At 57.3% G+C, this 12,309-nt stretch overlaps 1 protein-coding gene across 1 annotated transcript; it reads right to left on the bottom strand.

The window, feature by feature from the left end:
• Window positions 1–736: 736 nt before the first annotated feature.
• THOP1 (thimet oligopeptidase 1) lies at window positions 737–11,378 on the bottom strand. The gene is made up of 12 exons (XM_026064851.1): window positions 11,156–11,378; window positions 9,564–9,712; window positions 8,935–9,042; window positions 8,101–8,203; window positions 7,488–7,648; window positions 6,925–7,060; window positions 6,456–6,822; window positions 5,970–6,171; window positions 5,365–5,551; window positions 4,700–4,828; window positions 4,196–4,332; window positions 737–4,014 (listed from the first exon to the last, which is right to left on the bottom strand). Exons 1-12 carry the CDS (start codon window positions 11,277–11,279, stop codon window positions 3,856–3,858), a joined length of 1,962 nt encoding a protein of 653 aa, XP_025920636.1. The 5' UTR covers window positions 11,280–11,378; the 3' UTR covers window positions 737–3,855.
• Between the last annotated feature and the right edge of the window lie 931 nt (window positions 11,379–12,309).

Genomic DNA, 12,309 nt, shown 5'->3' with positions numbered 1-12,309 from the left:
GCGGGACGCCCGGCTACCTGGCCCCGGAGGTGGTCGACAGGAAGGGACACTCGGCGGCCTCCGACGTCTGGGCCCTGGGCTGCGTCATGTAAGCGGGGATGCTCAACCGGAGGGCCGGGTGCGGGGTGCCCCCGGCGCCGGCTGAGCCGCCGGCTCCCGCAGGTACGCGGCGCTGGCGGGCTGCTCCCCCTTCGAGGGCGCCGGCCGGCAGGAGCTGTTCCAGCGCATCCGGGCGGCGCGGTTCCCGCTGCCCGGCGGCATCTCGCCCGCCGCCCGAGCCCTCCTCGCCGGCCTGCTGGCCCCTGAGCCGGCGGCGCGGCCCGGCCTCTGCGATGTGCTGCGCCACGACTTCTTCACGCAGGTGCGGGGCCGGCGGGGTGGGGGGTGCTACGGCCACGCAGCCCCGCTGCTCCAACCCGGGACCTGCCCCACACCGCCGGCCGCGGGGCCGGGCAGGGCGTCACCGCCTCTCGCTCCGCAGGGCTTCACTCCGGACACGCTGCCGGCCCGCGCCTGCCGCTCGGCGCCCGTCTTCGCCGGGCCCAGCCCGCTGCGCAGAGCGCTGCGGGGAGCCGCTGCGGCGCTGAGCAGGGGGGGCCGTGGCGGCAGCCCCGCGACGGCGGGTCGCGGCCCCCCCTGCCCGCCCCGGCAGCCCGGTGGGGACCCGGAGGCAGCCCATCGCCCCACCGCCAAGGCTTTCGCGGGAGCGAACGACAGGAACTGAGCCACGCCAACATCCACTTAAGAAAACCTTTATTAGTGCTAGGAACCGTCTAAAATCCAATCATTGAAACAAGCAGGGTGGGACGTGACCAGTACAAACGGCACACACACCGGTTTGCCCTTAGAAAAGGTTAACAGGGGAAAAAAAAAAAAGAAAGGGACCTCTCTTCCCCACCAGCCAGGGATGGGATGGGGGCACGGAGCTGGGGGCCGGGGTACAGCTCCAAGGAGCCCGGTGCGGGACAGCTTTGTTCTTCGGGATCGCGCGCACGCACGCAGGAGAAGAGCAGCACGAGGGAAAGGAGCGACGTCCCCCCGCGCATCCCCTGGCGCACACGCACCCCTGCCCAGCCGGGACCGCGCCGGGCGCAGAACCGGCCCCCAGGCTCCGGGCTCCCGGCGGAGGTCACAGCCCGGCCGGGGCTCTGCCTGGGAGCAGCCTCCGGCAGCACCTCTCACAGCGCAAGCACCAGCACGAGTTATTTGAGGGAGGGACGAAGTTATTTGTGGCCTGGGAAAAGAAGGGAGGAAAGTGCGCGGTTTCCCCGTTCAGCTTCAGTTCTCTCCCTTGAGAGGAGAAGAGGCCTGAAAGAAAACCCTGAAAGCTCAGTAAAACATGACACGAACACCCACAGCATCAACTCAGGAGCGCCGAGCCCTGTGCAGCCGGCACCYGGGACAGGCACTCGCCTATGCCTAAAACGGAGGGGGGGGAGAAAGAGAATATGCTTAAAGTTGCCCCAACAAGCACCAGGGAGCCGCTTTGCTGCTTACAGACCCGTCCACGCGCCAGCACAGGAGGTGACCGGCAAGGAAGGATGTTGCTGGCCTTCCCATGTCACCGGGGGGGGGGGATTGGGGACGAGGGGAGGGAGGTCACAGCAATGACTTTGTCTGCACTCGGTGCGAGCTTTCTTCCAACGCTCTCGGCAGCAGCCGCTCCCCGAAACCCGCTGCAATCGGAGGGGAGGGAAGCCAGAGCCATTCTAGTGACACAGCTCAAATGGAAGCGCATGGGACGAGAGGAGAAGTACAGGAAACGATCAGCCAGGGAGGGAAACCTCCGCGTACGTGGGAAGGAAGGCGAATCTCGGGGAGGAGCCGCCAGCTCTCACGCACATCCCCAGCCCGAGGCCTGGGAGCCGCCGGGACGAGCCCGAGCGCTCGGCCTCGCGCAGCCCCGCACCCACAGCCCTCCACTTGCTCACAGCGGGAGCAAAACCCAGGTCAGGAGAAGCAGAAGAGCCCTGCAGGGACTATTTCCACGGCCCTGAAGTAACCACGTCGCACGGAGTGACTCCGAAGCAGGCGGAGGGGTGGGAACAGAGAGAAAATGACCTGAGAGCACCTGAAACAACGGGAGACCCGGGGGCCCAGCCGGAGGATCATTCCTCTTGCTTCCAGTCAGGGATGCAGGAGGAACACCGAAAGACAAGAACTGCCCTCACGACAGGGTCATCTATTGCAGAGACAGGAGAAACACCTCGAGGCGGTGGGGCTACCTGCAGGTCCCCAGCGCCTACGAGGGTCTCGGAGCTCCCCACAGCTAGCGAGGAACCATCCATCTTTCCCCTGCCCCAAACACTTGCTATTAAAACCCTCTGCCAGCCGGCACAGTGCTTCCTCCTTGGGTTACAAAGAAGGAAACGCAGAAACGAGCACAGCCAGAAACCAGCCTTCGCTCTTTGGGATCAGCGCTCCCCTCCAGAGGGTCCGACTCAGCCCCCGCAGAGCTGCCATCCCRCGCGCTTGGGCATCGCGGCGACGGCTGCGGGAGGAAGGGTGCTGGAGAGGGGAGAGCAGAGGGAGGACCGCCACGCGGGCGCGCGTCTAAGGCCTCCTCAGGGCCAGGCCAGCAGCGGGGGGGCAGGCGGCACAGCCCGCGCCGCTCCCGCGGCTGGCACGGGGCTGGCTGCCGTCCCCCGGCTTCGCGCCGCACCCGAGAGCCTGCCGTCCCAGGGCCCTGCCCGGGCACGAGGCCTGCTCGGTATTTTTATCCCAGGCATCTGTGTTGTTTGAAGCCGTCCGCTTTTTTCCACAGCCCTCCCCAGTCCCACCCTGGCTTAGAGGTGACAGCAATAGCAACGCACCCTCCGCTGCTATGACCTGAGCCCTGCAGGCATCAGCTGCCCCAAGATGGCCCTCAGCAGCTCCAGGGATACCCCGAGACTGCCTCCGAACGCCCCCAGAGGAAAGGGGAGCACCCCGAACGGGGCAGAGCCACGCTGAACAGGACAGCACACTGCAGGCATCCCCRGGCTAGCAGAGACCCAAGCCAGCAAGTCCCCAGGATGCGCGAGGACCTCACACGGGCAGCAGCTCATTAGCCAGGGGCAACGAGCACAGGGACAACCTCCCAAGGACGCCTCTGCCAGCGAGGGCGAGCAGCCCAGGCCACGCTCAGCAGAGCCCCCTGCTCTGGGGAGCACAGGCGGAGCTGCTCCAGCCATCTCCTGCCTCCCCAGCCCTGCCGGGGTAACACGCACCCCCCAGGCTGGCTGCCCCAGCAGGAACATCTGAAGGGCTCAAGGAAGGACATCAGGTCAGGAGAGGCAAATGCGATAGTTTTTAAGCTTTGGGATCTCCCCATCTTTATTCCACAGCTGCCAGCTGCCAAAGGCGGGGAGAGCATGATTCCTAAAACAGCTTCTCAGGCCATTTGTTTTGTGGTCAGAACAGTAAATCTACCCTGGGGCACAAAACAAGCCGAGCCCTGTGGGAAGTCTCATTTCTTAACAAGAGGGATTTTAAAACGATGATTCAGGCTTGGTAACTCCTCTCACCCTCCTCCCCAGCTAACAACGAGGCCAAAACTCACCCTTGTGCAGAAATCAGGTTCAAAGTTCAGCTAATTTGTGTGGGCTAGTGACAGCCTCATCCCCCTTCTAGGGAGGGTGACAAAGGCAATTTAATTCCCTTTGCAGAGCTGTCACTGCAGAGCCCTGGATCAGGACTGAACCCAGCYCTTGAAGCCCAAGGTGAGTTCAGAGAAGGATCCTGGCGGAACAACCGCCCAGGTGGGGGTTGGCCCAGGAAGCATTTGGTGACAGAAGTACCAGGTATTGCTCGGCCTGGGAGGACTGGTGCGTAGACAAAGGAGCTGGCTTGACTCGAATGGGCTGGAGCAGCTTCTCAGCAGGCCGAAGGCAGCGAGTTGTTCTCTACCTTCAGTCCTTTGCTGGCCAGGAAGGCGTCCTGCTTGGGCTCGCGACCCAGGAACTTCCTCAACATGTCGGAAGCATCCATGGAGCCGCCAGGATGCAGGATGCAATTCCTGTAATCCATGCCCACCTGCAGGGAGAGACAGACGGGGGCACATGTAGGACACCCACCCCGCCACTGACCTCGCTCTGCAGCAACCTGGTCCCTCAGCCGCCTCCCGCCGCCTCCCTGCCCCTCGGAGCACGGCCGCTCTCCCGGGAAGGCAGCCCCTACCACGCAGAGTCAGGCCGCGCAGGACATCCTCCCCTACCTTACAGTTCATGATCCCCTCCTGCTTGAAGCGCGTGTGGAACATATCCATGGAATACACTTCGCTCCAGAGGTAGCCGTAGTACTGGGCATCGTAGCCTCCAGCCAAGTGGCCGAACGTAGCTGGCATGTTTGTACCTTGGCAGCAAAGGAAGGGCAGGGCGGTTAACTGAAAAGGCTGTTCACGCTGGGACCACAGGGACTGCTCACAGCGTGGAAAAACACCTCCATGCTGGAAATTTATCAGAGCAGGCACTGGATCAGCTAGTTCACAATCACAGGGGAAACAGGAAAGACCCTTCCAGTCATTTTTGTATAGATTCAACCCTGCTTTTCCTGGAGTCAGCAGAAACAGTGAAAAACAGAAACAGTGCTTTTCTCACCCTGTTGAGCCAGGCGGGGCCTCAAGCCCCAGACTTGAAAGGAACCTGCTGAGCCAAGCTTGCCAGGCCAGGCCCCGAAAGCCAGCAGGCCTGGGACCCCGTCCCCCAACGCCCCTGGGTACCTGGGGTGGCAGGAACGCCCAGCACCTCTTCGCACAGCCGGGCAAACACCTCCACTGGGTCAGCTTTCGTCTGGGTGTGCAGCGCCTGGTCCACCTTGGCCAGGACGATCTGACGCAAGTTGAACAGCCCTGTTCCCAGAAGGAGGAGGAAAACTGAGATCCCGCCTGAAAGCAGGAGTGTCTCCGAGGCCAGGTCACAGCAGGGCAGGCCTGGGGGCTCTGACAGTTGTCCCCACGCCCAACCTCTGCTCCACTTCCCCAGACCACCCCAGCTCAGCGGYGCCTGCCCAGGCCCGAGCAGCACCCTCTGCCTGCAGACACACGCCTGCGTCCCCCCGGCACCGCTTCCGACTGTGCTGCTTCGCCCTGCCTGTCGCACCTCCTGCCTTTGCCACTGCATCCTCGCTCTTCCCAGACTGCTGATTAACAGCAAGCAGATGCAGTTCTTTCCTCCAATCTTCCTAGTCCCCACAGCACTGCAGGGAGCAAGACGAAGCCTTTCCTTTGACCATCCTCTACCCACCAGGTCACCAAGGGTCCCTTGCACATCCCTACGCACAAGGGGATACCACGGCGAGGTACTGCACTCCCTGGGAACAGCACACAACCCTTGCTCCCCTCCAGCCCCTCTTCACCGGCTCCCACCTCCCTCTGCAGGGACCCACCTGTGTTTGCCTGCCTAGATTTAATGAGCTTCTCCAGCAGCTCGTCAGGGATAGGGTTTCCAGTTTTGTAGTGCCTGGACATGCGCAGCAGCGGCTCCTTCTCCCACACCCAGTTCTCCAGCATCTGGGATGGTGCCTCGACAAAGTCCCGCTCCACGTGTGTCCCGCTAAACATGGCAAACTCCGCCTAAGAGACACGTCCAGACTGTCAACGCTGCCAGCTCAGAGCTGGACATCATTTACCCCCACTGGGGAGTACGACAGGGAAAAGGTAACAAATCCCATCAGAGCAGACCCAGCCACCAACYACAGGCTGACAGGATTAGCTCAGAAACAAGTGTTTGGGATCTGAATGGCAAAGTTCCCTGGTTTGTAAATGACGAGATGCTTCCAGCCCTTGGAAGGYGATTTGGACGAAGGTGCTGCGCTGTTTGGCACCGGATGGGAAGAGAAGGGGGTCAGCAGTCAAAATTGGCTGGTGGCCAATACTGGTCTTGCCTGGTACCCAGCCCTGGCCAGGGCTCTAGGATCTGCGGCCAGGGCAGACAGATACAACACTCTTCCCAGCCCTGATTCAAACCTCTGCCAGCCTAGCCAGGYCTTACCTGCGAGCACAGTTGGTGCATGACGTGCCCAAATTCATGGAAGTATGTCTCCACCTCGTCGTGCTGCAGCAGGGAAGGCGCATCCGGCGTGGGCTTGGTGAAGTTGGCTACCATGGCAGCCACCGAGATTTGCCGGCTGGAGTCTGGCAACAGGCAGCCTGGCTGCAGGCCAAAGCAGGCTGCGTGCCCGTACTTCCCTTCCCTAGGTCAGGAAGAGGAAACTGCTAAGTGGATACTCCCATACAGCCAGCCATGAGCCACCACTCAGGGCTGTGAGGTCCCGCTCAGAGCAGAAGACCCCAGTGATGCTGCGATTCACGCAGGCCCAGAGCTCCTGGGATCACCCTGCCCGAGTACACACCTCTCCCTCTGCCACAACCAGGCATCTGGGAGCAGGACAGCCCCTTCCCTTCCCCAGGCACGTTGCAGGCTCTGTTCCCGCYGCCCTAGCCCTCCTCCCTCTCTTTGGCTTGCCCAAGGCCTCACCGCGGGTACAGGTCCAAGTAGAATTTGCCGATGGTCTCCCCAGAGGAGGTGTCCTTCACTGTGTAAAGCTGGACGTCCTCATGCCAGACCTGAGCCTTCTCCTCCAGATGGAAGGTGAGCCCCAGCAGCTCCTGGTATATAGCCAGCAGGCCCGTGGTGACCACCTGCATGGGGAAGTACTCCTTCAGCAGGTTCTGATCCACACTGTACTTGGTCTCCTCCACCTGATTCATGTAGTAGCGCATGTCCCAGGCATTGATGCGGTTGTCAAACTCCAGGCCTCGCTTCTCRCACTCTTTCTTTTTCAGGTCCAGGATCACAGCCCGTTCCTTCTCCCCAAGGGGTTTCAGCTTCTGGGCCAGCTCATCTGGGAGAAGCGAGGGAAGCAGGGTTAGTCCCCAGGGGTGAGAGCAGCACATGCAGCCCAGCACATGCCCCTATCCTTTCCCTTCACAGCCAAGYGCCATACCCAAGAAAGTAGCCACTGTTTTGCTACTTTTAGCCATGTTCATCTCCAGCACAAAGTCAGCGTGTGTGTTGAAGCCCAGGAGACTAGCTTTCTGAGCCCGCAAGTCCACCAGCTCCTTGAGGATCAAGCAATTCTCCTGCAACATAGAGCCAGATGAAGAGCTCAGCATGAAGCAGGGTACATGGGCAAGAAAGGAAGCACAAGGCCCAATGTGTAAAGAAGCAAATCTTGGAAGAGATCCCTCCAATGCCTGGTAAACTTTCAGAATCCTTCACTGGACCAGAGCCAGGGAGCCCCTTTCCACACAGGCTGAGCAAAGCTCAGTCATCACAGCTTGCCCTAACCCTTGTCTTCTTCCCTAGCTCTGCCAACTGTGATGACTTTGCATGCTGCAGGTCTCCATCTCCCCAAGGATGCCATCTCCCTCCAGCAGTGATCTGACTGGGACAGACAGTCGCTGCACTACTGAGGATCACTGTCCTCAMCACTAGCGCATCTACACGTGGAAGAGTCCTGACTCGACATCCCATCCAGCCTTGTTAGCAGGCAGCAAGGCCACCTACCTCTTTGCACCTGGAATTGAACATTTCCTCCACCTTCCTCCTTGTCTCGGGCACATAGCACTTCTTCAAGAGAGGAAAATAATGTGGGTATTTCAAGGTGACTTTCAGCTTGCCGTCCTCTGTCTTTTCCAGGGAGTTCAGGAAGTCCTCAGGGAGCCCCCCTGAGAAAAGAGCAGACATGCGTGACAGAGGGCCCAGGACTCTCTTCCAGGAATATCAGGTCAGGGACTGAGCACAGGAAAAGGTTCTTGCTCTTTGGACCAGAGGAATCTAAGCATTCGCAGCACATCGGCCTTACATGGTGTGGAAGGAGCAAGATCCCAGGGCTTAACAAATTTCTGCATAGTGGCTGAGCCGGGATACGTGCTCTTAGCCCTCTGACAGGAAGATTTAGACTGTCATTTTTAACTCTAYGTCTGTCCCACACAGACAGTGCATACAGGGCTCAGCTGATGCACGGCTATTCATTGCTGCTGGAACRCCCTCGTTCACCTGCACCCGGGTGCAGAGGACAGCCCCAGGGTGGCCTTGCCAGGACTGAAGCAGGGAGGGCTCAGCTTCAGTGTGAATCAGGCCCTGAGACCCAAGAGACATAAGCCTGAGCGCTCCATACCTAGTTCTTCCTTTGAGAAGGGCAAGTAGGTGGTATCTTCGTTGAGGTTCTTGTTGAAGTCTATGCAAAGGACGCTCAGCTTTTTCTTAATAGCTTTGATTTTCTTTAAAATATAGATGAACAGAGCAAAGTCAGTCCAAAGGGGAAAGTCAAACAGCACCGTTCACCGTCTCCAGCCAGCAGTTTGCCTGCTGAGTAACCCACTGGTTTGCAGTTGGCTTATATTCAAACACAGCACTGCAGAATTAATTGCACGCAGGCGCTGAGCTCTCATCCTAGAACAGGCTCCCTTTGATCACACCTCATAGCAAAGCAGCCACCTCAGCAAGGTCCCAACYGTCTCCTGCCAGCTCAGGAGCTGCAGGTGTTTAAGCAATGGCCTCCTCTACCCTTATTTCATTTCACCTTCTCTTCTATTTTTAACCCAGCTTCAAGCTCCTTCACTGAGCCAGTGGCTCATGAGAAGAGAGGGAGCCCCTGAGCAGCTCAGCCCAGCCCAGCCCAGTCTGCTCACCGCATCCCAGCTCCAGTGGGGCACCCTCTGTGACTGCCCCTTTGCGTGGGGGGGTCAGAGTCCTATTTCCACTCCTGACTCGCACAGCCCTGTCTGGGCTCTCAGCTTCTCACATGAACCCCACTTTGTAAGCACTGTCCCCATCCAACAGAAAGGACAAAGAAGGGAACAGAGGTGTCACCCAACTTGCCCAGGGTCACATGAATCAGGAACAAAATTCAGGAGTCTGAGCCTCAGGCCTCTGCTCTAACCACTACACTGTCCCATTAGACCTGCAAGGCCTCCTCTACAGGTGCTTATTTTAAKTTTTTTGGTCTCACCTCCTGCGTTTCCTCAGGGAGATGAAGACCGTTTCTTTTACCCAATTTGATCAGCCTCTCTAGATATCTCTTTGCTTCAGGCTTCAGTGAAGCACTCTCCGATTTCTCCTGTAAAACAAAATCTGTGAGCACAGGGGACCAAAGGAACAGGCACTCGCACAGCCGCTGCAGAAAGCTGTTGCATCTGCTCCTGGAGGAGACTGTGGGTTATTGTAATAACTGTGACCCAGAAGCAGATAGAAACTCCCTACAAGAAAGCTTCAGTTTAATGTATTAGTTCCTATCAGGAACTTGCTTTAAACATCTCACCTTCATGCCATGTCACAGCACTTTTCAGGGCGTTACCCAGCCCCTTCCCTGAATGAGGCAGGTCAGGGTTACTAATGCCATTTTACCAAAGAGGTAATCAAAGCCCTGAGGGAGGTCAGAACCCTCAGAACCCAACTCCCCAGTTCTCACTCTAACAATTGGACCGTACTGCCTACGGACCTGATTTAATACTATTCGGCTCTAAGTTCTGGGATGAGAGAAAAGGGTTTCTTGTAATTCCTGGAGGTTTCAGTTCCCTGCTCAGATGCTGAGCCTTTTTCATCCCCAGTCGGTCCCCGAGCATCCTCCCAAGCACACACCTGGAGCCAGACAATCCGCTGGTACACATCCTGCCTCATGCTCATCTCCACGTCGAACTCTGAGAGCTTCTTGTCAGCCTCCGTGCTTGCTGCACGGATGTCTTTGCAAGGAGAGACGTGCTGGGGGAAGTCCAGCATGTTCCGATGGACTGAAAAGACAAAAGGTGGGTTACAGCAAAGGCAATGGCTTCGTGTGCCACAACTGCTCGTGAGTGGGAGCATGCTGGGAGAGTCTGTGTTAATTGGGAGACAGTCTGACAGCCCTAGAGCCTGACCGACAGCCTGCACAAAGGGAGAGCAAGGCAAGCTGCAGCCAACAGACAGACCCAGAGGCAGCATTCAGTCACCCGCAGCACCCCTTCGCTCCTTGCTTGCTGCCAAGCCTACTGACCAGATCTGTCCGCTGGTTTCCCACTACAAACAATCYCTCACACAAAACTTGCAGGAATTTCATGCTTGTGAGATCTCAACTCTTTTGTCAGCTATAGCTGATACCAACAGTCTCAAGAGTCACAAAGGGAACAGATTTCTATACTGGCAGACACAGGCAGCATCGTTGCCTGTCTCCTTCCCTTAGGAAACCAAGCTAAAAGTGATACAACTTCAGTGCAGATGCTTCTCAAAAGCTACCACGTAACCAGTGTGCTTTGTTCTGACTAATTTCCATTTTAGAAGTGAATACAGGGAGAATATTTCCTGCCACTATCTTTGCAAAACCTCAAACAACAGTCCAGCAGGAAAGCACTGCTCCCCAGGCAAGAGGATTCTCCACCCAGCAGAAGGTGAGCAGACAGCTACTCTCTGCTGCCCACAGAAAGTGCTGACAATTCTGCTGAAGTTAACATTATCCCTGCTTAGCAAGGGCTTTTCTCTCTTTTCTCCTCCCTGCTTTTTTTCTTTTTTTTTTTAAAGAGAAAAGAAACCAGATAAAAGAAAAAGGAGGCTTGCAAACTTGCTTCTATTCTAGACAGATGTAATCACCTTGCAACACAGACTGTCAGAACAGCCAACAGATGGCATGAGGCAGAGGAGGGGGTTTGCAGGACTTTGGCACTCCAGTGCTGTAAATAATTAGCCTGAGATATAGCGAAGCCTGCATTATTTGCCAACATAATGCCATCACATCATGTTACTTTATACATAATCCCTAAAACTAGTACTCTGTTTAAACAGACAAGATACACAGAGATACATTTATCCACGTAGAGAAGAGAAAGAGCTGAAGATTTCTTATATCATCCAAACCATTTCTGCCAATGCACAATTTGCTCCTGTTAAATGCACCTTGACATCTAAAAGTATGAGACAACCTTGAAAACCTTGTTACTCTTTCCAGAGACCACCCCATTGCCAAAGCAACACCACTGCCAAAGCTCTGTCCTCATGTTCTACTTACACTTTTGTTCCAAATTTACTTCTTTCTTTGTGATTATAACTAATTGTATAAATATTAACTGGGAAAAAAACATAGCACAGAGGCTGAGGRAGTCAAGGAAAGAAAAAAGGAGATGACAGTACAGAGCAGAGACACAAAAAAATCTTCATAACCTGTAGACGTCCCGAAAGCAAGTGCTCTCTCTTTGTCTACCTACCTGTATATTCCACTTCCACATCAGCCAGTGCCTTGAGAGTATTTTCGTAGGACACTTCTCCCTGTTCCTGGGAGCCCACCCGGTCATACACAAGCTTGGTCCTCTCTGTGAGCTCCGCAGCCATGTTTTCTATCTGTTCGGCAGTCAGGTCCCATCTTAGCTGGTTTGCTAATAGCCTGGGGGACTGGCTGTCCACAACGTTACCTGGGTAAGCAGGAAGGAAACCCAGGCATGAAGCGTTACATGTTTCCCCCTTACACGAGCTGGAAGGAAAATTCAGCTGCATATTTAAAGCTTGATAAGAAAAGCACCTAAAGCAGAGGTCCAGCAAACAAACTATGTGCACGGGCAAAGGGGCTCCTAAGGAACCCGAGTGCTGGATCCAAATGGCAGCCAGATTATTTTCCAGGCGCTGTTTACCCTCTCAGTTACGACAAGCCCTTCACAGAAACCTGACTCCCTCCCTGCTCCCTCACCCATTGCGCCTCCGGCAGGTGCATCTGGCCACGGGAAGCAAGKGTGGCTGTCACAGCCCCAGCACAAGCCTCAGGCCTTGCTTGGGGAAGGGGCTGCACAGGAGAGAGGTGGCAGCTGGGGCCAGGGGAAGGGCACGGCCCCCTCGCAAAGCCGTTGTGGGGCTACCCCTGGCTCCCTCTCTCTTGCCCCCCGTGCAGCCAATTGCCCCCGTCCCCCTCGTCCTCTGCTCCAGATGAAGCCCCTCAGCAACCCCCTGCTATCGCGGCCCCCTCCCCCCTCCCTCCATCCCCTCATCTCCCTGCCGATCCCAGCCCCTCTCCCCATCTCCTGCACCCCCTCCTCGCTATTCTGGCCCCTCTCCCCGTCCCCTCACCCCCTCCCCACTATCCCAGGCCCTCTCCCTGCTGCCCTCAACCCCTCCCCACTATCCCAGCCCCTCTCCCCGTCCCCCACACGCCCTTTCCACTATCCCAGCTCCTCTCCCTGTCCTCCCCTTCACCCCCCACTATCCCAGTCCCTCATCCCTGTTCCCTCACCCCCTCCCCACTATTCTAGCCCCTCTCCATGCTCTCCCTTCTCCCCCTCGCTATCCCAGTCCCTCATCCCTGTCCCCCTCACCCCCTCCCCGCTATCCCAGCCCCTCTCCATGCGCTCCCTTCTCCCCCTCGCTATCCCAG

The sequence above is a fragment of the Apteryx rowi genome, unplaced genomic scaffold, assembly GCF_003343035.1.
Source record: "Apteryx rowi isolate R43461 unplaced genomic scaffold, aptRow1 scaffold_220, whole genome shotgun sequence".
NCBI lineage: Eukaryota > Metazoa > Chordata > Aves > Apterygiformes > Apterygidae > Apteryx > Apteryx rowi.
Note: the sequence above shows the minus strand (reverse complement) of the source record. Positions and strands in the feature narration are given on the sequence as shown.